Source organism: Bipolaris zeicola (assembly GCF_000523435.1).
Source record: "Bipolaris zeicola 26-R-13 unplaced genomic scaffold scaffold_311, whole genome shotgun sequence".
NCBI lineage: Eukaryota > Fungi > Ascomycota > Dothideomycetes > Pleosporales > Pleosporaceae > Bipolaris > Bipolaris zeicola.
The window spans coordinates 1-23,546 of NW_006912360.1; the positions used below are offsets into that span (position 1 = coordinate 1).

A 23,546-nucleotide genomic window follows, 5' to 3' on the forward strand; every position below is an offset into this window, starting at 1 on the left:
CGCTTGTATGGCCCGCTCGCTTGTAAAACACGTTAATCCAAAATCCACAACCTTGCGACGTCTTCGATCGCATGTATATTCAACGTTCGAGAAGAAATGAGCAGAATGAGAAAAGGAATAATATGCATGTGTTAGTCAATTACGAATGAGAACAGCTACGATAACTGCATAGAACCTAAATTACTCCATGATAAAGTGTAGGAGAGACATCCACCTAACATATGATAGAGTCGAAGACAGGGTTTACCCGGCTTAACTCCGTCCCATCGCCAACCAGGTGTACTAGCGCGGGCATGCAAACTATGCAAACATCACAACTAGCATCGACTGATCTCATACACGCAACCCTCCATCCGTGCAATTGCGCCCCCGCCACAACATTAACTCACACCATGCCACCGCCACGGCTCTCTCCAGCTTTGTTGCGAGCGCGGCCTCAGGCACGATACCAATGTCTCCGTCGCATAGCGCCCCTCCGCCATGCGTCCACCACACCACCACAGCAAAACGACGTTAAGCCTGTCGTCCCTTGGAAAACCCCAACGAGCGTCTGGACACCCGAGAACCTCATTCCCCCGCCTAAAGATGGCGAGATATTGCTTGAGCGACGGCCAAATCGCGCCCTACCGCCGTACGTCGAACCCCAAATCCTTGTCTTCATACCTGTCGGGAAAGATTCACAACTCATAAAAAAACGAGCAAGCTTGAGCTAGAATGCTAACAACATTGCTAATTAGTGTCCCACCTCTAATACCCCCGCAAGTCCTGCGCACCCTCCCAATCTTCATCATCGCAATGACCGTCTCCCTCTTTGCCTTCTTCAACTACCAGAAGCAAGAATCCTCCGTCGTGACCGCAACCCTCTACGCGCTGCGCACCAACCCGCTCGTGCGCGAGCAGCTCGGCGACGAAATATATTTTGCGTCAAAGTACCCATGGATCAAGGGCGAGATCAATCAGGTCCATGGCCGCATTAATGTAAGCTTCTGGGTCAAGGGAACGAAGCAGGCGGGCGAGGTGCGCCTGAAGTGCAGGCGAAAGGGAAGAGGTGGGTTATATTATACGCAAGAGTATAGTTTGACACTGGAGGATGGCACGAGGTTCGAGTTGTATGATCCGCAGGGCAATGCGATCGATCCGTTCCAGGAGATTGCGGTGGAGGAGTGAGGGGTAGAAATTGGTTAAAAGAGGGGCGGAAGAGCGTATCTGGAACGATCGGAGGATCCATGTATGAAAGTACGAGGGTGGGAGGGTTTCAGTAACGCACGGTGCTGTGCCAATGGGCCGAGGACTTCGAACAATGTTCATTGACGTGGAAAAACCGTCAATCCAATATAAATCGTCCGATTTACTGTATAACACATGTACATATAGATATATGCACCGCGTCATGTAGCGACAGCGACAAACTTCGCATTGATAGCAATTGCATCATGGACAATACTGGACATTCCAATCTATATAACCACGTGTATATTAGAAAACAGCTATCCTAAACGAGAGTAGAGAAGCAGTCAAACAATAAACAACCAGTGAAATGATCGTAGTCCATATTTCCCTTTCATCGAAGAAGGTGAAAACCAGTATGCTCAACAGGGCCATCCATCATCTAACATGATAAAACCTCCCCGGAGCTCCCATCCTGACAATCTCGTAGTAAAAAATCATTCTTTTCCATGTTTAAAAAAGAGAGACAGAGAGAGAAAGAGAGAGACAGGATTTGTATCGCCGAAAAGTAGAAACGCCCGCTGCTAGTATATCTAAATCTGTAGCAGTAATGCATTTTGTGTAATGCAAATCAGTACAAGAAACAAAGAAACAAAAGAAAGTGGTATCATAATTTCCGCCATCCATCCTCCACCACAACCCTCACACTTGACTTACTCTCTCCCCCCCCCTTCACCTCACGCCCCTCATCAACGCCGACACACGATAGAAGAGACATTTCTCAAATCTTATTACTATCAAAATCAAACTCCGGGCGCCTGACACTAGGATGATGGGCAAGATTCGGCTTAACGAGGTGCGCAAACTGCGGGTTGACATTAAGCGGATAGCTAATCTCAGGCATGCGGGCAGTTTCCTGTTCCTGCTCTTCGCGCTGCCGCTGCCAGAAGCGCTTGCGGGAGGGTTCGCCGGAGGTGGTGCGCGAGTAGATTGAGGAGGCTGGGCGGTTGGAGAAGACGTTGAGTTTGGCGGGGGAGGACTGGGAGTGGTAGGAAGGAAGGAAGGATTGGCGGGCTGTGCGGAGGGCGCGGAGGGGGTTGAAGTCGAATTGGGAGAGGTGATGGGCGTCGGTGTCTTTGGTTTGGGGTTGTGGGGGCGAGCCGCAGTCCACGGGGGGAGTGGGCATGCGCATGGGAGGGGTGCGGGACGAGGTGCTGCCGGTTTGGTGGGAAGAGAGGGTGAAGGGTTTGAGTTTGGACTCGTAGTTTGAGCCGGTCCATTGGGATTGGGTTTCGAGGTCTTCGTGGAGCGTCATGGCGCCGCGGGAGCGGACCATGCGGGCGGTGATGTTGCGGGATCTATCGCGGAAGATGAAGCTGGCGATTATGTTGAAGAGGCCGATGACGAAGGAGAGGACGCCCGAGGCGACGAGAAGGCGCCAGAAGGGCATGGTGAGTGACTTTTGGCTTGTGGCCTCCTTGTTCATGTTGCCGAGGAGGTTCATGCCGATGATCATCATGGCACAGCCTAGGGTGACGAAGCCGTGAGAGGGGCTCAGAAGAGGCCAGTTGCGGGCGAAGAAACCGCGGAAGAGCGAGCATTCTGATACGATGAAGAAAAGCCCGGCAAAAGCGGTAATGACATGGCTCGTGGCATCGAAGAAGAAGAACTGAAGAGAGTCAGTTATTTACAATTGTTGAAATCAAACCACTGCCACGTACCTTGGAAATGATAAAAGTCTTGACAAGCATGACAACACTGCTGGCAACGACTGAAGCCAAAGCAATAATGTTGAGTCCACGAAGGACGTTGAGAATGATGTAGCCCGGCCCAGCCAGGTGTTCTGCTGAGAGAAGCGCCATTTCGTTTGTGTATGTATAGAGAAAGAGTAGTGGGTGGTGGAAGATTCAAGTTGGTGCTGTGGAGCAATTGGATCTGTCCAGCAGTTGGTTGAGTCAGAGGGAAAAAGCGCGTCTAGCGACAATGGTTGGAAGGTAGATAGATAAAGAGTGGGTGTTGGTTTTAAAGAGGGCAAGGTTGAAGGTGAATTAGAGGGGGAATTTCCCACGCCGTCAAGGCAACAGGCCTCTAACAGTAGCAACAATGGCAAACAATAGAGACCGAAAAGATGAAGAGTGAAAGGCGAGAAAAGAACCCAAGGTGAAGGAGGGAACCTCAGGACAAAACTGACCCGCTAGCCCTGGCCTGGCCGTTCTCGTGAACCTTACAATAGCACAGGCGGGGGCGTATGGCGTTGGATGCTCGCACGGCTTCACGCTCGAGTGCTTCAGGCTTGAGTGGCTCAAATGAGCCCAAGGACTATTACTGCGCTTGTGCTGCCGGCCGATGTGAAACGCTCCCCGCTAGCCCCGGCGGGAACAGCAGAACAACAACGACCCAGTCATCCAATTCCAAGCTGGCAAGGCTGGCAGCGAAATTGTCGCGTCGGCAACTGTACAGGGTTGCTGTGGGGTTCTAGCATCCAGACGATTAGGCATGGTCTGGTCGACGTGCGGCAGTCGCGTATTGATTGGCTTTGGGGCCTTAAAACCACATCGCGTAGCCACAGGGATGTGGTTTCAGGTTTAGAAACATCTGCACGCCGTGAGCCCCACGATCTGCGGGCGGCAAGATATGGGCAGACCTTATCTCGTTAGCACTGCCGTGTCACCAATGCGAGGCGTTGTTTGGAGGTGGGACCCGCTGCCCGCACAGTCTGGAAGCATCTTGTGTGGAAGCGCTTGTGGTGGAGGCGTAGGGTTATGGCGCCACGCCAGGGCCTGTCATCACCACCCAACTTTAAATCACGAACCAGTCCACATGTCCACTTCTCAGCCGACATTTTTAGTTCGGCAATAGTTTCAATAGTCGACACGTTGTGCACGTCACCACCAACATGTTGTGCAGCTTGTTATTTTTGTTTTTGTTACTCCAAGATAAATCACTTGATTGGAAATCAATCGGGTATAATGTTGTAAACTGAGCCAAGACAGAAAGTCCAGAACCTCCGCTGAGGCCGACATTGGTGTATGTGATAAATCAATTGACGGTAAGTCCGGCTCCAAGTCTCTTCCCCACCCTGTATACATGGCGTGGTCGTGGCAGTTGACCGTTGACCTGTTTAGCTCATTAACATATCGATCTACAAGCGTCACGCTTTGGCTGACTCACTAAAGTTCCATCCCGGAAAGCCAACTCGACCCCATCGATCATTGGCACCGCATGGACCGGGAGGTTGAAGACTTCACGTAGCGACCGGGGTTCATCACGGTCCCTTGTGACGGCTTCATTTTTTGCGGGGTACCCCTCTGCTTCCGAAGATTGAGTCTTCCATGCTCCATCGCTTTCATCATGAATGTCCAGCCGCCTGTACCTTCGAACGTGCGCTAGGCGTTGGTTTGAATTGAACAACGCCTTGCGAGAAGGTCTTGCCTGGATCTCTGCCACTTTCATGGTCTTTTCCTCAGCAGTCATCATCTCGATTGGAGGCTGAGTGCTACGAGGGTAGACGTGATGAAAACTTGCCTCGCGCTTGATTCCAGAAGCATACTCAGCAATATCATTTAGATTGGATGAGTCGGATAACTTGAAAAGGCCGGGCGGTAAGTCACCGTTGGAAGCGGTGGTAGCTGGTGATTGAATGAAGCTGGAATCCGGTATTGTCGATGTGATTGCAGAAGACCGAGGACATGCTGCACTGTTGGATACATCTCCCTGGTTATTTTTGACCACGTCAACAGGCCCGGCAGCATGTTTTTGATCATGTTCTTGCGAGTATTGAATGATATAGTCTCGATATTCCTCTTCGTATCGAGCTTTACAAGCTGCGTTGGCAAAACTATACGCCAGACGGGCCCCATGCAACCCACTCGCCTTGTCGCTACGAAACTCTTTGCGTGAAAGAACCGCCTTGAGACTTTTTTCCCACGTAGCCTGCCCCTTTTGAAGGTAATGGAACTTTTGGACTAGCCAATCAACAATCTGCGAGGCCGTCATACTTGCTCCATCTGCACAAGCCAGGGCTATCCTAGCTAGCTCTTGATTTGTATGGCGCTTCTGACACACGGGTGAATATGTGTCATCCAGATCCGAACAGAAGGAAATTTGGGGAGACATGGATGGGCTTATACCATTAGGAGAGCCCTCTAGATTCACGTTTCCCGACTCCCGCTGCACAGAAAGCAATTCACACGAGACTGCGTCACCAGTAGAAGGGGGTTGTCGAGAAACGTGGGTCTGAGCCTCATGTACCAAGTGGGAAACAGGTGGTACAATTGCTGGTGGATCACCCATTTGCGTTGTCTCTGATGCGCCAGGTAACTCTCGATAATCATTTTCGCACTGCTGCCCGTTGCGCGGTGACTGGAAGGAGGTATTGTAGATGATGTTTGTTCCGTGTGTTGCGATGGCTTGAAGTACGGTTCCTCTTTCTACATCGTTAGAAGCAGAGATTGACTCCGTGGAGTTACTCGGCTCTAGGTTGTCGGATGATGCAGGAAGCGTATAAGGCGTTGCATGATCATTGATTTTCTCTATCTTCGACTCGAGCGTCGGCCGATGTGAATAAAACCAAGAGGAGGTTTTGATCTCATCTGCTCGAGTAGTTACAGCCGTTGAAAAATCGAACTTGGCCAAATCCGTGCTACTCGTTGTGAGTGGTATGCTGTGGCGAGTAGCGATATCAGGGGTCTCAGGTATCTCTAGTTGTCTTGAAGAATTGATAGCTGTGAGGTTGACTTGAGCCTCAACGCTTTGCCCCTGAGATGGTGAATTAAGATTGTCAGGCTGACCCAAACGGTGCATAGGTGTTCTTAGATTGTTTGAAAGGACACAGGACTCAGGTTGGGGAGATGGCTCAAAGACATCCTTGGGTCTATATAAGCTTTCTAAACTCCTTGCGCTTAGAGAACTAGCACGGAAATTCTGAGCATCGACATGGTTACTAGCGGTGGTCTCTTCGGGTAATCTAGACGAGTTTGCAGTTGTAAATCGTGCGCTCCACGGCTTAAAGATCTCTCTTACTACAGAGTATCTAACTGAGACCGACTTCGAAGTCACTAAGGGCTTAGCAGGGTTTTTAGTGTCACTTAAGCATGTTGAACACCTCCAGTGTTGCCTGATGTTGTCAGTCTTTGTTCAACGCACAAACCTCAGATAACTTACGGGTCAACGCCTTGGGTCAGTGAAGGTCTTCGACAACTGTCATGATATGTTCTGGTACATCCTGGACAAGCGATAATCGGGTTGTAGCTTGTGGCTGTAGTCTTGTCGCATACTCGGCAAGTGGGTTTGAAGGAGGACTCGGGCTTTGACGGCGCTTTTGACAGACCGCGGGCTTTTTGCATCAAGGAGACATTGCGGCTTTGTTCTCTAGGCGCACAATAGCGAGGAGCTGCTTGTAAAGAGTGCAAACTTTGTGACTGTCTGGAAAGATGCTCACGGTTACTTTGCGCACCTGTGGAGGAGGCAGACAGTCCATGCAAGCTATGAGGACGACTTAGTCGAGCCTTGATACAACAATCTGATGCACAATACCTATCCTTGGGCGCACTGAGGCTTGTCAAGCTCGAGGAATCTCGTCTCACCTGTGGCTCGTCGCAGGCTGTGCGCTTACGCTTGAGCGGGGGTGGTGATATTTCACTTAGCCGAGGAGTTTGCCTTCGACTTGGGATAGCACTGGGGGTTGACAGAGGATCCCGAGCACCCACGCTGGGTCGGTCATGTTGGGATAAGTTGCTGTCCGTGCTAATATATGATAGTCGTCGTTCGTCGTTGGCGTATCTCATCTGAAGCGTTGAAAACTATGAAAGAATGAACCTAGCACAGTGCATGCGGGTTAGCTTTCTATCACCAGGCAAGAAGGGTGTGCAACACGGGGGAGTGGGGAATGCGTCAGGTCTTTTCAGTTTTATGTAAAGCAGCACTTCGCCCCATTGGAGGCTCCTTCTTCGGTTGCACTGCAGGCAAGCAGCCACAAGGCAAACCGTCACAATGGTTCGGCGATCTAACCTTTTACCAGTGGTCATCACGCATGTGATATACGCGTCGGTTGGTAGTGGGGCTTAGCTTACCTGTGCTACAGCAATAGGGCTGAGTCTGATGAGGCGCGCCTTAGATCGAATGCAAAGTTGGGCACAACATGGGTGGAAGAAGGATAGAATAGAATGAAATGCAAGCGAAGTGACGTGAATGTGGCCAAGCAGACGCGACTCGGAATGTGGCAGTGGGCTAGCGCGAGGCGAGCAGAGAAGCAAAGGCAGCCAGGGACATCGCTGTCGTAAAGATGAATGGTTGCAGCGCGTCATCACGTGACGACTGGGCAGAACCCCCGCCCAATCCAATGGCGCGCGGGTGGGGTATGCGCGCATCCATCTGGCCTTTGGGCGCATGTGTTTGCCCGTGGTGTCACGGAGACAAACACTTACGCTCTTTGTTTTATTTGCAGCGCAAGGGGGGCCACGCCTAGCCGCACGCAGTAACCATGGACTTTCTCAAGTCTGCCGTTGCCTCTGCAATTTCAAAGGGCCCAGCGTTTGGCTACACATTTGGCGATCGTGTCGACTTGAACGACTCCATCTGGACGCTGCACAATGGCACAAAGCGAGTATGGCCCAGACATCTGCACACAAACACACACGCGAACGGCTGTTGACAACTGGGGGCTAGGACGACGGCTCCAAGTGCAGCATCTTTTCCTTTGACATCACGGCAAACAAGTCTCGCCTGCCTCTCGCCCGCAATGCGCTCCGAAAGTTACGAACCCTGCGCCACCCAGGGGTAGTCAAAGTTCTCGATACCGTCGAGACCGACACATATATATACATCGCCACAGAGCGACTCAGCCCACTCAGCTGGCATGTAAAGAGAAGGAGTCTGACTGAGGAAACTACCAAATGGGGACTGCACAACGTCGCAAAAACGCTCAAGTTCGTAAATGCCGACGCTGCATCCATACACGGCTGCGTCCGTCCAGCCTCCATCTTCTTCAGTGAAAGTGGCGAGTGGAAGCTGGGTGGCTTTGATGCGCTGAGCTCTGTGAAGGAGGATGATTCCATCATACCCACCTATGGCAGTCTCATCCCTGATGCAGCACGATACATGGCGCCAGAAGTTTCCAAAGGAGGGTGGGAAGTTGTCAAGCAAAACCCAACGCATGCTCTGGATGCATACAACTTTGGTATATTGATCTTCGAAGTCTTCACCGGCAACTACAACAGCAGCGACCAACTGGGGCAAATGAAGAGCATCCCTCCAAGCATGCACCAATCCTACAAGCGCCTTCTTAATCCCAATCCCAAAGCACGTATGAGCATAAGTCAATTCTTGGATCAGGGAAAGCGTTTTGGAGGATTTTTCCAAACACCGCTGATCCAGGTCACGGATGATATTGAGAATCTCGGTCTGAAAGCTGAGGACGAGCGAAATGAGTTGCTTGGGTTGGTGTTCCTGTGATAACACTTTGGCTGAGGATGCTAATTCATACCAGGAAGCTGGACGCCGTCGCAGACGACTTCCCTGCTGATTTCTTCAAGATGAAGGTACTCCCCGAACTGCTCAAGTCAGTGGAATTTGGGGGCGGAGGTGCCAAAGTATTTGGTACAGTGATGCAGATAGGGCAGAAGCTGTCAGACGAAGAATATGAGGCCCAAATTACGCCGGTCGTGGTACGGTTGTTTGCCAACCCTGACCGAGGCATTCGTGTGTGCCTCCTGGACAACCTACCGCTGATGATTGATCATCTCCCACAAAAACTCGTCAGCGACAAGATTTTTCCCCAAATGGTGAGTTGCGTAAAGATCACCTTTGCGTTTGTTCTGACTTTCAAAAGGTTACTGGCTTCTCAGATGTCGCCCCTGTGGTTAGAGAACAGACAGTAAAGGCCGTTCTTACGGTAGTGCCTAAGCTTTCAGACCGAATCATCAATGGCGAGCTTCTCCGTTATTTGGCAAAGACTGCAAACGACGAACAACCCGGTATCCGGACGAACACTACGATTTGTCTAGGCAAGATTGCGCGAAACCTGGGCGCAAGTGTAGGTCTTCATGTGATGTGCTTGGAGTGATAGCATGCTAATGCCTGGTCAGAGTCGAGCTAAAGTTCTCTCCGCCGCCTTCTCACGTGCACTACGCGACCCATTCCTACATGCACGAAATGCAGCCCTCCTGGCATTGGCTGCGACCGCGGACCTTTTTAGCGAGGAAGACTGTGCGAAGCAACTTCTCCCGATCATGTGTCCATCGCTCGTGGATAAAGAGAAACTTGTCCGCGACCAAGCTCAAAAATCCGTTGATGTGTATATTGCACGTATCCGCAAGTTTGCTGCCACCATGCCTGAAACTGTATTGCCATCGCCAGGACTTCCGACTGTTGGAGGATCTTCGCCGCGTATGGGGACCCCAGCCAACGACACTTCGTGGGCTGGCTGGGCCATCTCGAGTTTCACAAATAAGCTGGCAACAACAAGCGGACAGATGCAAGCTGGCTCAGGGACTAATGGAGCCTCTGATCAGAGGCCCTCTTCTGTTCCGGCTGTCACAACTCAACCACCAGTGCCGCTAGCAAGTAAACCTGGAATGACGCTTCACAGCGCCAAGAGCACCGCATCCATACCCACCATTGCGTCACCGGATCCAGCCACCGATTTCGATGATGAGGCAGAAGACTTCAACAATGATTGGGGCGGCTTTGTTGACGAAGACGACAAACCGAAGGAGGAAGATGATCCATGGGGCACACCAGCAGTATCAAAGCCAACATCTACAACAGCGTTTGATGACAAGGGCGAGCCTGACTTTGCGGGATGGTTAGCAGCACAATCGAATGCCAAGAAACCCATCAAGAACACCCTACCCAAAGGTCTCGCCAAATCTACTACACCAGCCGCCAAGACATCAAGACCTGTGATTGGAGGAAGGTCAAGCACAACAGGATCGGCAACGCGGAAGGTTGTTGTAGCGCCAAAGAAAGAGGTCAAGAAGGAGGTGCCAAAGGCGAATGAGGAGGAAGAAGAAGGATGGGGTGATGCATGGTAGTCGTTTCGTGTCTTGTAGACGACGTCGATTGTTCAGCATAGCGAAGGCGTCTTGCAGGGTAGATTGCTTAATAATACATGTCTTATTCGATACTGATGTGTAGTTTTTAGGTCATGACGGTCTAATGGATACAGTATGTTACACTCATTACCACTCGTTTGGGTTCACTCTTTATCCTCCTTTTCACGCTTGCCGAATGTGTACGCCAAACCACAGCCTACGACATTGACTGCGCAAAGAGCCAATGATGCTCCTCTCACCACGCCCCGTACAGTAAACTTGTTTCTGATACCCTGGTTTTTTGTTAGCTTTGGGAGCATTGAATTGCCTGGGTGGCGAGTGAGCCCTCCACCCGTGGCACAATTGAACATACCTGACTCCTCCGCATAGCAAGCAAAGCGTACAGCCCACTCCATGCAGCGGTGATACCAGCCGAGTCTGTCTTGTAGTTGCTCAGATTTAGATACGATGAGAACAGCAAGACTGGTGGGAACATCATAGGGAAAACTTGGAAGGGTCGAGCATGTTGGGCTGTGATGAGCGTAGCCAATAGCGTAGGTGGTACAGAATTCTCTATAAAGAGTCAGCCATTTTGATTCGTATATATCCCAATGATGATGCGTAGAGTGAAGCACGTGAGTGTTGGAAACAGGAAAGAGACATGACAAACGTACCTCCCCAATTGCGGAGGGATTGAAGCACAGACTGCTTGGGTGGTTGAGACATTGTAGATGCTGCCAACTTAACTGGGGAGCAGCAATGGAAAGACTGTGTGTATAGAGAGGCGTGTGATTCTTGAAGAAATGGTTGCGCAAAGAGACCAGGGTCGAGGAATTGGTGAAGTTCAATGACGTTAGGTCAGGAAGTGGGCCGTCAGCCCGTGCCAGCCTAGATTCGGTCAACTGGCCTCGTCGGGTCTCGCGAACTTCAATAACAGATAGCGGCTTTAACCCACGACTCGAACCACAACACCGCACCGCCGCTTCCGCACCACTCGTTTCCCGCACCCAGATACACACGCTGAATTCTAGTATCACATCAGCCAGACGTCTATTCCTGGCGCATAGGCTTTCCACTAACACCGCTGCCCACACGGCGGCTTAATCTCCCCCGTCCACAAAAGCACTCGCATACCCCACACAACAACAGCCCTCCGGCCAACATGTCAGGCAAAACCTCTGGCTCCGACGCCAAATCGCGGGAACACCATGACGGCAGTGCCGGTCGAGCCTTCACCGTAGAACAAAAAGCCGCTGTAATACGTATCAAGCAATGCGCGCCAACCGCTTACTACAAGATCCTTGGGCTTGAGGAAGTAAAAGCCACCTGTTCAGACTCGGACATTAAGAAGGCATACCGCAAGCTCTCATTACTTACGCATCCGGACAAGAATGGATACGACGGTGCAGACGAGGCCTTCAAGTTGGTCAGCAAAGCATTTCAGGTGCTGAGTGATCCGGATAAGAAGAAGAAGTACGACCAGTTTGGATTGGATCCCGACGCAAGGTTCGATCCGCGGGCTGCGGCGGGGGCGAGCGGTGGCGGAGGCCCGAGTCCGTTTGGAAATGGATTTGCAAGGAGAGGGCCGGCCGGCTTTGAGGAGGAGATGACACCAGAGGAATTGTTTAGACAATTCTTCGGCGGCGCTTTCGGAGGGCCTTTCGGTATGTTCAGTACTCTCGGAGATGCTGTGCTTGGCAGTGGTATCACACTCCAAAGAGACGCCGTAAACTAACATGTAACGCAGGCGGCATGGACACCGGTCCAGGCTTCGTCTTCAACCTCGGCGGCGGCCCAGGAATCCGCGTCCACCAATTTGGCGGCGGCCATCCACGCAGACGCCCCGGCACCGCCGCGCCTCCCGGCTCCGAAGGCCAACAAAACCTCTCCTCCGCTTTTGCGAACCTCCTGCCCCTACTCTTCCTCTTCGTCCTTCCCCTCCTCTCCTCCTTCTTCTCCTCTTCTTCCTCCACATCCGCAGGCCCCAACCTCGTCTTCGAAACCCCCCGCACACCCAACACACTCAAGCGCGTCTCCTCTCGCATAAAAATCGACTACTACGTCAACCCCAAGGACGTCCACGAATACACTCCTAAAAAATGGCGCAAGCTCGATGAGGTGGCCGAGCAGCAGTACGTCCATATCACAAACACAAGGTGTCAGTCGGAGAAATACAAGCAGAGGCAACTTATGGAGGAAGCCCAAGGCTGGTTCTCGGTCGATACGGAGGCTATGAATAAGGCGAGGAATATGGAGTTGAAGAATTGTAATAAGCTGAAGAAGCTGGGGATAGATGTTTACGGGGCGTGAAAGTACCTTATGATTGTATCCGTTTTTTCCCAGGCATACTATGGGCTATGCTATTCTTTTCTGAAGCTGTTGGATTGAAGATTTTGATATGAGCGACTTTTTCTTTAATATCTTGGTTCGAATGGGGAGGGTTTGGGGCAAGAAAATACTTCTTCAGATGCACACGCATGGCGCATGGGGGTTGAGGGCAGGGGGCGTTTTGCTGATAAAGCGGTGCGGGTGGTTTCTTTCCTGACGCAGCGATTCATGTTCTTCTTCTCGTCACCAAAATGGAAGTCTGCTGCTCAGACTTGCGACCAGGATGTTTTCAATTCTCCATATTCTCTTTTTTTTTTACTACCCAAGATTGTAAGAAGAAAAGAAAATAGAAATAAGTATCGTCTCATTGATATTGTACAAGTGGCTATAGTACAGTTATTTCGTTACCACATATCGAATTCCCTTCGTAAACAACAATAACCAACCAACCCCAAACCTACCACATTCAATATATATACCCTTGGATACATGTCCTTAGAAACCCCAAAACCTCATAACTCTCGTCTTAACCCCCTCCCAAGTATTCAACTTGGGCCTAACATCTAGATAAAAATTCAACGCCTTCCCCATCTTCCCCTCATCCCTCCCCGCATAAAAATCAATCACATACTCAATCTTCGTGCCGCAGCGATCAACAATCCAGTCATGGCGATCAAACGGGGGCTGGTACCCCATCAGACTCTTCCAGCGAGCCCTGGGCGTCAGACTAGTGCTGAGACCGGAGAAAGAAGCGAGTTTGGGGCCGCCGCAGGCTTCGGAGCCGCGGCCTGCTTCCCAGCGCTTTATTTCGTGCCAGGCGCGCTCGTTGACGGCGTTGTGGATGGGGACTATGGTGCGCATGTCAGGAGCGGAGGGATCGTAGGCTTTGCGGCGCATGGCATCGAAGAACATTTGCTCAGAAGGGTAAATCCAATTTCCTGTCGTCTTGTCGGCGCCTGTGTCGCGCTCGTTGTTGGCGGGGGTTTGCGAGGGAGTGTTTGGGAGGGCGCGTGGGATGGTGCTGACTTCGCGGTCGGTGCCGAGTCGGATTTGGGAGAGGATGCCGGTGCTTGTTGGAGGCGGGGATGATGTGGATTGATCGAGTGACGAGGAATCACAGGATTGCTGGACGGCCGATTGTGATTGTGGTCGTAGGGGTGTTGCTGGCGGGGCGGCGGGCGTGGGGATGGGTGTGTGGTGGGGATTTGGTGGCACATTGGCGTTTTGGGCGCGGGCCTGAGCAAGCCATGCCTCGCGAGTCTTGTGATCGACGGGACAGGCTGCTGCGGGATCGTCTTTGGAGGACATTGTGGTGGTGGTGGGCTATGTGGAATGGAAATCCAGCATGTTAGGCATGGTGACGGCAATGGTTGGAGAAATGTTACGCACGGACTCTGCGGAAGTCGATTCGCTGTGATTGGCTGGCCCTGTCGTTGGTTCCTGCGCAGCCATGTACAACTTTTCGGTCAGCGAAGATGAGCGCGATTGTATTTAGCGTTGTACGCCGCAAGGATTTCAGACAATAAGGGCATGCCTCTCCAACGAAAGGTAGGCTCAGCATATTTGGATACGATTGGTCAAAATATCTTGATATATTCTAAAAAGATGGGTTACCTCCTATAGGTTACATGTCAGACTCTTGCGTCTATTATTCAGTATTAAACGCCAAGGTTGGATGGACTTTTCTGCCACGTCCGCCAGGATCAGCATTGGTTGGTAAAACATGCTCTCATTACCCTTTATGTATGGACAGCTCAGTTATCGTGCAGCCCCAAAGCGGCATTCTTCCGACTCCCCCTTGGCGCCTCTTCGGTCCCCGCTTGCTAGGCCCTACCCTACTTAGACCCTGCATATAAATAACAACGTTACCACGTCCTCCGACTTTCTCAGCCTCGACTCCCCCCAATTCCCCCGTCTATTGGCACTGATTTGAATACATATTCTCAAAATGTCTGACATCCACCGTGCCAGCACGACTGCCCCCGTCAACATCGCAGTAATCAAGTACTGGGGAAAGCGTGACCCAAAGCTAAATCTCCCCACCAACTCTTCCCTTAGCGTGACCCTTGCGCAGTCCGACCTCCGCACCCACACCACGGCCTCTTGCTCCTCTAGCTACCCGAAAGAAGACACCCTTCTTCTCAATGGCCAGTCTCAAGATGTTTCTGGTGCCAGAACCCAAGCATGCTTCAGGGAACTGAGGGCGTTGAGGAAAGAACTCGAAGCGAAGGACTCTAGCCTGCCCAAATTGGCCGATCTCCCCCTCCGTATCGTTTCCGAGAACAACTTCCCCACCGCTGCTGGACTGGCCAGTTCAGCTGCTGGTTTTGCAGCACTTGTCCGCGCAATTGCAAACCTATATGAGCTTCCAGCTTCGCCCACAGAACTCTCCCGCATCGCTCGTCAAGGCTCGGGTTCGGCGTGCCGATCGCTCTTCGGCGGATATGTAGGCTGGGAGCAAGGTTCTGCCGTAGATGGCAGTGACAGCGTAGCTTTCCAGGTCGCACCTGCAAGCCACTGGCCAAACATGCGTGCCGTCGTTCTGGTCGTCAGTGCAGCAAAGAAGGGTGTATCGAGCACCACTGGTATGCAAACCACAGTCGCAACTTCGAGTCTCTTCCAGTCGAGAGCCAGCGAGACAGTACCCAGGCGCATGAAGGAAATGCAGGACGCTATCCAGAACAAGGACTTCGAGGCATTCGGCAAGGTCACCATGATGGACAGCAACTCTTTCCACGCTACCTGCCTCGACACATTCCCACCCATCTTCTACCTCAATGACGTTTCCCGCGCTGCTATCAAGATTGTTGAGAGCATCAACGCAGCGGCAGGCAAGATCATTGCGGCATACACTTTTGACGCGGGTCCAAACGCTGTTGTGTACTACCTTGAGGAGAACGAGAAGGAGGTAGCGGGTCTCTTCAAGACTATTCTCAACGAGAAGGATGGATGGCAGGGCCAGAGGGGACAGGCTGTCCAAGCCAACGCAGAAGCTCTTGAGAAGGTCAAGTCCGAGGCAGGACCTGCTATTGCATTGCTAGAGGAAGGTGTCAGCCGGGTTATCTTGACCGGTGTTGGTGAGGGACCAGTCAAGACTGAGGAGAGTCTGATTGACGAGAAGGGCGAGCCTGTCAAAAGCGGTTAGAGTTTTGACGCCTGGTAAAGAGGCCTGAGAATACAGAGCATAGTATGATCTTGAGCACCATGTCATCCACCCCAGCTAATACTGAGCTTGTTCCTGTTGTGAGACTATAGATAAAAAGAAGACGTGAAATCGGTAAGAGCATCGCATGAATTAGGTGGGTTAAACTGTACGACTCATAAATACGCAACCTTCTCCAGGCAAGGATATCTGCAAACAATGCGTTACGCCATGGTATCAGAATCCCCTCCCCGAGTATACCATTCAACGCCTTGAAAACAAGAGTCAAAGAAAAAAGAAAGACCATTTACATAGATGCTCGTTGTTGTCATCTAGTCCAAGACGACAGCAAGGATAATGATGACCAAGACAATGGCCAGGATAAGCAACAAAATGCACGCCTTGCTCCTAGCACTCTTCTGGTAGTTGCTAGCCTGCTTAAGGTTTATATGCGCGCCTCGCGACGCATCGTGCGTCGTCTCAACATTCTCCTCGATGATATCGAGCTGGGCCCCTTGCTCATGCACCATGTGAGCGACATCACGAAACAGCTCGTTGAGCTCGCCGACCGACTGCTCGATATTGCGGATCTCGGACTCGCGCTCGATGATGAGGGATTCCTGGAAGTCGACCTCGTCCTGGTTCGCGAGGCGTAGCTGCTCCTGCTCCTGCAGCTGATGCTGGCCGTAGTCTCCCCGCTCTTCGCTTGGCGAGGTTGCGTCTTGCAGGGCGGTGCGAGCGGCTTGTGCGGACTGCTTTTCCTTTTCCAGCGCCTGCTTCTGCAGTTGTTGGAATTCGGTGAGGGAGGCTTTGAATTCGCGCTGCAGCTTTGACTGGGTGAATTTCTGCGAGGGCTGTTTATTTATCGGTTAGCTAAAACGGTGCTTGTGTTTTTGCATGAGGGGGGAGGCCCCGGTATCTACGTACCCCGACATCTGGCCATGTGGTGATCTTCTTGAGGCTCTCGCCGAGCTCTTTGAACTTGTCTGATGTCTCCTCGACGGTTGTCTTGACGCGCTCGCGCACACGGGCGGTCTCGTGCTTGGTTCCTAGCTTGGCCGTCTCTTGCGACAGGCGGGCGACATTGCGGGTGAGGGCAAAAAGATCGTCGGAGAGCTTGTCGGCAAAGTCGCGGAACTCGGGGTCATCAGCGTAGGCTGCGTCGTCTTCCCGGCGCCATGTTGTAGGCTGTGATTCGAGGGCACTGGAGCGCTGGAATGACATGATGGTGTTGAACAAAGGGAGCACACGATGGCTCGGTTAAACAGTGATGTAAGAGGTGTCTAGAGCCCAGCGACTGTCAAAGTTACTGCGGTCGAGTGATATGGGGATGCAATTGTCGGTGCCTGGGGGGTTGGATTGGTCTGCTCTGCTCGCTCGGACGGTTCCTGCGACGATGACGACGAGCCGCGGCCAAGGGCGCACATGGCACGGGCGGGTCCGCTGTTATGTAAGCAAACATGCAGCAACTTGTAGCTCCGCCGACCCATGTTTGTTTGACGGAAACTTGGGCGTCTTTGTATCGCTGCAACGCCCTGCGCGCAACCACTTTTGCTGCCCCCCTCCACGTTTTCCACTGGCACGACGCCGTTTCTTTATTTCTTGCTATGCTATAGCTGTTTCCTCACTCATACATTCTCTCCAGCCGCAACTCACCGCAGCCATGGCGCTCGCACAGCTGGGCACTCAAGTGCGCCCGTACAGAGACTACCTGACACCAGCTCTCCACCGCAGATTCAACAGGGCGAGCAAATACACCTTGTTGCTCTGCTACGCGATCGCGTGTTGGATGGGCGAATGGGCTAACCGTATGATAAACACAACGAAGTATAAGCCCAGATACTAATTCGCATACAGCTCTGTGGTCATTTTTCCCGTTAGGACTCACAGGCATCCGAACGCTCCTGCTATTCCTCTCCGCGCTTTCCGTCTACGTTCTTCGCGTTTCCCAATGGCACGTCGGCCCCCGCCAGACGCATACCCAGGCCCAGACCTTCACAAAGTACTTCTTCCGCCTGTCCACTATCGTTACTCTGATCGCCTATGCCTTTTCCGCTATGATGTTTGTCGAAACATATATCTGGTCAAGGGGCCCCAAGGACAGGCTCGCGTTCATCGAGGCTGGGCGCATGCACGAGCGGTTCAGGCTGAACGAGAGACCGCTCTATCTGCGCTACTCTTTCTACCTCCTCGCAGCTGCGCAGTCCGGTGTTCACCTGTGGAGGGACTACGACAGGATTGATGTGCCGGCAATGAAGCCCAAGAAGGATCGTGGCGACGCTTCACCAGCACGACGAGCACCCAAGCCTAGACATGTCCTCATCAAGGAATTCAAAGGCATGGCAACCAAGTCAACCTCGCTGGCTGCGATCATCGCTTTTGTTGGATTTCTTTTCTACTTCTCAATCACGCGCAACCTGGTCTGGAGTTATTACTACAGCCTCGGTCGCTATCTTTGGAGCCTTTCCAAGACCTCCACTCCCACCGGCCTGGCTCCTTTCTTGCCCCTGTGTCTCATGTTCATTACCGAGGGAACGCTTCTGGTCCTACTGTGGGAGTTTGTCAACAAGACTTTTGACGTATACATTGCCCAGGAGCCGCTGAAGAATGACAATCCCATTACGAACGATTCAAAAGACCCGAATGGCTCACTACTGAACGGGCTCAAGTCAAAGAAGGACACTGTCAAGGTATGGAGAGGCGACGCATGTTCATGATCATGACTGACTGAATCTAGGCCATCGCTTTCTGGGAGCTTGCTCTCATTACAGACGCTTTCCCCGACCGCCGTAAGACGTTATACAGTGAGATGGATCGCAAAAAGGCGCCCACCCACGAGCAAGTTACAGACTTGTGTCTTGGAGAATTGAAGTTCCTCACCGAACGCTTAAACGTTGGTCTTGATCCTGCTTATAACCCGGTCGTTGGAGACGGCAAGGAGCAGTCGGCGGCACCTGTCAACCTGGTACCACGGATCTCGCAGCCGCTCAAGGACGATAAAGCGATTGCAGCACCGCCACCAAAGCCAAATTCTAGATTGGAGCATTTCGAATCAGCAACAGCGGATCTCGCAAAATCTCACAGCGCTCCTGGTAACGCCCAAAAAGCGTACAGCCGCGAAGCTATCAACAAGGGGCTGAGCAAGGCGCAAGAAGGTGCCAAAGAGGCAGAGTCGCTCTTCACAACGTACTATAACAAGTTTGTGTCGTCCTCGGTTGGTGCCCTTTTCAGACAATCCGTTCAACGTACAGCAAGCATTGTCGTTCTTGGGGCGCCATACTCTCGTATTTCGTTGATTTGCAACGCCGTTACTTCCCTTGCGAATCTGGCCGTGTCCTCTCTCAGCGAAGATTCTCTCGGCCGTTTCCACGAAGGTATTCCGGCCGTGGTACGCGTGCTTACCACAGCACTTAACAAGATCGACGAATACATGGAGACAGTTCCGATACACCCAAGCGATATCGAAACACTTGCCAAACCAGAATCAGAGAGGAGAAAGGTACCTGAGGTTGATGAGGTCAGGGAATGTCTTCGGGAAGGATTGGAGCGGATCCTCGGTAGTTTCAACGAGTATCTGAGTAGTATGGGACTTAGTAGACTGGAGATTATGGAGGCGAAAAAGGCAGCCAGTGCCAAGAAAGCACCTGAGATGATTCAGGCTGTGGGAAGATGATAATGGCCCCTGTTTCAGTATTTTTGTGTCGTGTACCGATATGTAGATTTTTGATATACCCACGTTGATCAACGAAAAGTAAAAAAAAAAGTTGCAAAAGTATTACACAGACATGTGGAGCAAGCCAAGATTGAATTGATAGAGTCGGCAGAATGGTATGTTTATGCCAAACGTTGAATACGATAGAGAAGTCCCAATATGTACCCTGCTAAACGGAGAAGACGTCTGCTGCTGTATATAAGGCTAGCCTTACAGGTGCCTTTTGTGTGACATGCGCTAGCAAGGTGAATGGCATTCTTCAGCTAACCTTCGCTAATACGTCGGTAAACCAAAGATCGCCTTACTATTGACCTACTGGGTAGAACACATTAGGTATGTATTTGCTTCACCATCCTTTCACATGGGACACCCGCGATAAACCGACATGGTGGGAATGCTATGGTGGTGATACACTTCTTGGCATGGATTTGCAATGGAGCCGGTCACCAAGCGTCACGTCTTCCATCGGCACTTGGCCTGTTTGTGCTCCTCCGAAAGACTTTGGCAGAATGTGAGTTATGTTGAAGGTGGAGACGATTCGAATAAGCGACGCTTTGTCACTCTTTACAGGGCGAACGGGGCTCTGGGTGCTATTCATCCACTTGGGCTGATCTTGGATCAAGAGGAGAGTACGGATATGCACCACACATTTATTCATGATACTGATATTACTATGAATAGTCGGCAGATATGGCTCGCTCTTAAGATGATTCTTGATGGCTTTGTTCGTATGATAGACCAAAGTAAAGTTCTGGCTGTTAAAGAGGATAGTTGCGATGAAGAACAATAGTGCACAGAACCGTTGATCATATTTCCATACACTCTCGAGGCTTTTAGGCATCTGTTAGACACTGTCCACACCAAAACTCTATATCAGCCGCAGAACACTAGACAGGGTCTACTCAACATTATGATCGGCGTTAATGCTAAGAGCCTACCCTTGAATAGCTTCGCGTACAGGTTCCTCAACCAATACTCAAAGCCCACCTTTCCCTACTGCGTGTATCGCGTCAGGACTAAGCATAACCTAACACCAACATTTTGCTCCAGCATCAGGACAAATGGAAGCTGGAAAGATCTGCCCACTGCTTCTCTTCTCAAATACAGCACCCACCTATTGAGCGGCCCGCCGCACGCCATGGAGTGAGGATATACGCGTCTCATCATCTGCACGGAAGTTCTATGACGTTTTATCTTACCTGGCTAGTCTCTATCTTATAGAAACCAATCCACGTGACAAAATTCTATTATGGCAGAAAACGCGTCCTTCCATTCACCCTGAGCTTAAACGCGTTCGCTTGAACAAGCGATGGAGGACTGGTTAGCGAGGACGTACGCAGGGCGGAAGATGGCGGTGCGAGTGATATAGAATCAAAGAGTACAGAGCTCTATCAGTTGGGATTCAATCACTTCATTGAATTGCATGATTTACAGTAAAGTATGCGCTGGAGAAAAGTGTTGAGATGGTTCAAAAGGGAAAATAGCGGGTTGACTGGGATGGCGTTGTGGAAGGTTAGGTGTTATCGAGAAATGGGGCGGAGGTGGTTACGGAGGCGTATTGGTCGGGCTATCAGCTGCCGGGGAGTTGTTGAGGTGCTGAGTAAGTAAGTACACTGTCAGTGGTTTCATCTTAATGAATCTGTTTTTAGAAACCAAGGAACCGAAAATGGAAAGTGTGGCTACGCGTAGTAGTAAGATCTAATGTGCCTTTGTCACAACCTTATCTCTGGAAATCTGCCTCTTACCTGTGAAGACTAGCTCTTGTGGTCAACATTGGTTGTTTGATATCACAGTGTATCACATATCAGGTATTCTGGGCTAATGATGTATATTCGGTAATAGCTAATAGTGCTGGTCTCCCATTTGATAGCTTCTAGTGTTTAAGAGAGGAAGTACAATTGCGACGACATTAGCTAACGCTGACTCAGATCAGCTCTCGCATTCAACAAAAGAAAGTCTCTGTTCTGCAGGAGGCCCTGCTGTAAACTGATCTTTGATACCGTCCCAATACTGTTCTGCTACGAATCCGTCGGGAAGACGAAGATCAAACTCATTCACCACTCTTGCGATGACACTCCGTAGTTCCATATTAGCCAGTGTTTTACCAACGCAGTTGTATGGTCCTGTGCTAAATGGAATAAACGCATTCTTATTGAGCACCAATTCGGGTTGCGATGTCCATCGTTCAGGCACAAATTCATCCGGTTTTACAAAGTTTCTTGAATCGCGGAAGGTGGCGAAAGGCGGCATTTGGACAATTGTGTTTCCAGGAATAAAATGAGAATTGATGTGTAATCCAGATGGTGGGGTGACACGCTGAGGTGCAAAGAAGATCGATAGCCATAAACGCATTGACTCTTGTATTACTGCGTCTAGCATTGGAAGTGGCCGATTGCAGTTGAAAGATACGCAGTCACGAAACTCCTTCCGTATCGCATCCACGTATTTGGGGTTCGTAGCTAGTTGCATCAATGTAAACGTCAACGCCGAAGAGGTAGTTTCGCTGCCGGCACTGATGATGAGTCGAGATTCGCCGTATAGTAGTTCTAGTCCAGCTGTATTTTCAGGGGTGTTCTTGATAAGATGTCCTACAAAATCGGCCTTCCCGTCTTTCCGCTGTTATTTCTTAGTATTGGCATAGATGTAGAGGACTTGGTGGGATGATTACGGCTATGCGCTGTTTCATCTGTGACACGCTCCAGTCTTGCCATTCTTTCATCGGCCCGGCAATCGAAGTGACCACACCCAGTGTGTTCATGAGCTTAAATGAAAAGTTCAGTCCAGGATGCAATACATGATTTTGACAGTTGTTGGAGTTCATAGTGAGATACATACCATGGCATATGGTACATGAGGCCCATAGCAGACAGGCTGCTATTGAAAGTGTTGAGAATGCTTGCCGCTACTTCACTTTGTTTGCCTTCCACAAATCCCATTGAGTCGCCAAACGCAAGTTTTGACATAACGTCATAACTATAGTAGCTGCAATAGCGTAGCAATTCAATCGGTTCACCATTCTGTTTATGTAGTTGAGCAAGCAGCTTTTCTGTAAATTCCTCAACGAGTGGAGAAAAGGTAGCAAGCGCTGAAATTGTCAGCGAAGAGCATCGTCTATGCTGAGTACAGAACTTACACTCTTTCATGCCATTATCCCAAACCCTGCGCCGCTGGCGGTGGAAAACTTTGTCTCGGTTCAGATGAAGAGACTTTTTCATAACATCGTAGAAAGGTCCCTTGGTTGTTAAGGAAGAAAAACCGAGAAGTGGTTGTATGGCGCTTGGGTCGTAAATTGAGATTTCTCGAGGGCCTATTACCATCGCTGATCAGCCGCTAGTCTAACAGACAAATCGTCGGAATGAATAATCAAAGACAACCGTATTGTCAACACTATCAGAAACATATCGCATACCTGTTCTCACATAATCACCATATTGCTTTTGAAGATGCTGTTGTACGCGATGCCAGTGCCATCTTGAATCCCAAGCCTGTTTAACAGTCCACAATTTGGACAATTTTGCACCGAATGGTCCCGGGAAATGTCTGAGCGGATGCCAGAATGCGCGGTATAACAAGATCCATAAAGAGAGAGTGCCCCAAAAGGCTATATATAAAACAACAGTTGGGCCGATACCCTGAGAGAAAGTGAGTAGTAAGAAGAAGAGACTCGAAAAAAACAACTCCTGGGAGAACAAGGTGATCGACCTCCGCGCGCCTCAAAACCAATTCGTGAAAACCAATTGATAAGAGAGGACAAAGCGCAGTCAAAGCCCTCGAAGAGATTTCCATCTTGAGATCGTGTGCTGAAATGACCTCGTCGATGTGGGGAGAAATAAATATTTGTGCTATGCTAGGTAATATGGGCTATTAAGTAGTGATAGACATTTTTCGAGCCCAAGTTGACTAGGGTCGAATCGCCGCCCCTGGAACCATGTACTCGGCATTCTCCTCACGGATAGCCAAAAGTTCCTATCGAACCATGGGGTATTCAGCTAGCATGGCTCGCAACCGCTTGCCCCTTTGCACGGCCCCTTCACTCATCTTCAGGCACGCCGTTCTGGGTTCCTCGGTCCTTGATGCCGCGCGCCTTGCTCTCATGTACCTATACGCTACGTAGACTGCAACTGCTAAGACCAGTCTCACGAATCCGAAGATAGAAATGACCGGC

The 23,546-nt window shown here is 50.8% G+C and overlaps 14 protein-coding genes across 14 annotated transcripts; 6 read left to right on the top strand and 8 right to left on the bottom strand.

The window, feature by feature from the left end:
- Window positions 1-392: 392 nt before the first annotated feature.
- Window positions 393-1,167, top strand: COCCADRAFT_9505 (uncharacterized protein; the record flags this gene model as incomplete). Its single annotated transcript, XM_007719449.1, has 2 exons — window positions 393-631; window positions 738-1,167. 2 exons carry the CDS (start codon window positions 393-395, stop codon window positions 1,165-1,167), a joined length of 669 nt encoding a protein of 222 aa, XP_007717639.1.
- Window positions 1,168-1,948: 781 nt separating this feature from the next.
- Window positions 1,949-3,029, bottom strand: COCCADRAFT_110136 (uncharacterized protein; the record flags this gene model as incomplete). Its single annotated transcript, XM_007719450.1, has 2 exons — window positions 1,949-2,836; window positions 2,889-3,029. The coding sequence occupies 2 exons, from the start codon at window positions 3,027-3,029 to the stop codon at window positions 1,949-1,951; spliced, it is 1,029 nt and encodes a 342-aa protein (XP_007717640.1).
- Window positions 3,030-4,206: 1,177 nt separating this feature from the next.
- Window positions 4,207-6,889, bottom strand: COCCADRAFT_30610 (uncharacterized protein; the record flags this gene model as incomplete). Its single annotated transcript, XM_007719451.1, has 4 exons — window positions 4,207-4,284; window positions 4,339-6,133; window positions 6,331-6,717; window positions 6,876-6,889. 4 exons carry the CDS (start codon window positions 6,887-6,889, stop codon window positions 4,207-4,209), a joined length of 2,274 nt encoding a protein of 757 aa, XP_007717641.1.
- A 79-nt stretch (window positions 6,890-6,968) lies between these two features.
- Window positions 6,969-7,193, bottom strand: COCCADRAFT_110166 (uncharacterized protein; the record flags this gene model as incomplete). Its single annotated transcript, XM_007719452.1, has 1 exon — window positions 6,969-7,193. The coding sequence occupies one exon, from the start codon at window positions 7,191-7,193 to the stop codon at window positions 6,969-6,971; it is 225 nt and encodes a 74-aa protein (XP_007717642.1).
- A 455-nt stretch (window positions 7,194-7,648) lies between these two features.
- Window positions 7,649-10,199, top strand: COCCADRAFT_9508 (uncharacterized protein; the record flags this gene model as incomplete). Its single annotated transcript, XM_007719453.1, has 5 exons — window positions 7,649-7,771; window positions 7,834-8,603; window positions 8,654-8,948; window positions 8,996-9,199; window positions 9,252-10,199. The coding sequence occupies 5 exons, from the start codon at window positions 7,649-7,651 to the stop codon at window positions 10,197-10,199; spliced, it is 2,340 nt and encodes a 779-aa protein (XP_007717643.1).
- Window positions 10,200-10,363: 164 nt separating this feature from the next.
- On the bottom strand, window positions 10,364-10,925 carry COCCADRAFT_110163 (uncharacterized protein; the record flags this gene model as incomplete). The annotated part of the gene is made up of 3 exons (XM_007719454.1): window positions 10,364-10,492; window positions 10,573-10,772; window positions 10,874-10,925. The coding sequence occupies 3 exons, from the start codon at window positions 10,923-10,925 to the stop codon at window positions 10,364-10,366; spliced, it is 381 nt and encodes a 126-aa protein (XP_007717644.1).
- A 436-nt stretch (window positions 10,926-11,361) lies between these two features.
- COCCADRAFT_9510 (uncharacterized protein) lies at window positions 11,362-12,509 on the top strand (the record flags this gene model as incomplete). The annotated part of the gene is made up of 2 exons (XM_007719455.1): window positions 11,362-11,863; window positions 11,947-12,509. The coding sequence occupies 2 exons, from the start codon at window positions 11,362-11,364 to the stop codon at window positions 12,507-12,509; spliced, it is 1,065 nt and encodes a 354-aa protein (XP_007717645.1).
- A 513-nt stretch (window positions 12,510-13,022) lies between these two features.
- COCCADRAFT_110134 (uncharacterized protein) lies at window positions 13,023-13,835 on the bottom strand (the record flags this gene model as incomplete). The annotated part of the gene is made up of 1 exon (XM_007719456.1): window positions 13,023-13,835. One exon carries the CDS (start codon window positions 13,833-13,835, stop codon window positions 13,023-13,025), a length of 813 nt encoding a protein of 270 aa, XP_007717646.1.
- A 640-nt stretch (window positions 13,836-14,475) lies between these two features.
- COCCADRAFT_30615 (uncharacterized protein) lies at window positions 14,476-15,672 on the top strand (the record flags this gene model as incomplete). Its single annotated transcript, XM_007719457.1, has 1 exon — window positions 14,476-15,672. The coding sequence occupies one exon, from the start codon at window positions 14,476-14,478 to the stop codon at window positions 15,670-15,672; it is 1,197 nt and encodes a 398-aa protein (XP_007717647.1).
- Window positions 15,673-16,001: 329 nt separating this feature from the next.
- On the bottom strand, window positions 16,002-16,893 carry COCCADRAFT_9513 (uncharacterized protein; the record flags this gene model as incomplete). The annotated part of the gene is made up of 2 exons (XM_007719458.1): window positions 16,002-16,523; window positions 16,597-16,893. The coding sequence occupies 2 exons, from the start codon at window positions 16,891-16,893 to the stop codon at window positions 16,002-16,004; spliced, it is 819 nt and encodes a 272-aa protein (XP_007717648.1).
- Window positions 16,894-17,332: 439 nt separating this feature from the next.
- Window positions 17,333-19,342, top strand: COCCADRAFT_110162 (uncharacterized protein; the record flags this gene model as incomplete). The annotated part of the gene is made up of 3 exons (XM_007719459.1): window positions 17,333-17,477; window positions 17,527-18,359; window positions 18,407-19,342. The coding sequence occupies 3 exons, from the start codon at window positions 17,333-17,335 to the stop codon at window positions 19,340-19,342; spliced, it is 1,914 nt and encodes a 637-aa protein (XP_007717649.1).
- Window positions 19,343-19,796: 454 nt separating this feature from the next.
- Window positions 19,797-20,171, top strand: COCCADRAFT_110165 (uncharacterized protein; the record flags this gene model as incomplete). The annotated part of the gene is made up of 1 exon (XM_007719460.1): window positions 19,797-20,171. A coding segment is annotated over one exon (375 nt), but the record flags the coding sequence as incomplete, so codon positions are not given.
- A 1,139-nt stretch (window positions 20,172-21,310) lies between these two features.
- On the bottom strand, window positions 21,311-22,698 carry COCCADRAFT_110138 (uncharacterized protein; the record flags this gene model as incomplete). Its single annotated transcript, XM_007719461.1, has 4 exons — window positions 21,311-21,997; window positions 22,050-22,142; window positions 22,213-22,466; window positions 22,515-22,698. 4 exons carry the CDS (start codon window positions 22,696-22,698, stop codon window positions 21,311-21,313), a joined length of 1,218 nt encoding a protein of 405 aa, XP_007717651.1.
- Window positions 22,699-22,788: 90 nt separating this feature from the next.
- Window positions 22,789-22,968, bottom strand: COCCADRAFT_66273 (uncharacterized protein; the record flags this gene model as incomplete). Its single annotated transcript, XM_007719462.1, has 1 exon — window positions 22,789-22,968. A coding segment is annotated over one exon (180 nt), but the record flags the coding sequence as incomplete, so codon positions are not given.
- Between the last annotated feature and the right edge of the window lie 578 nt (window positions 22,969-23,546).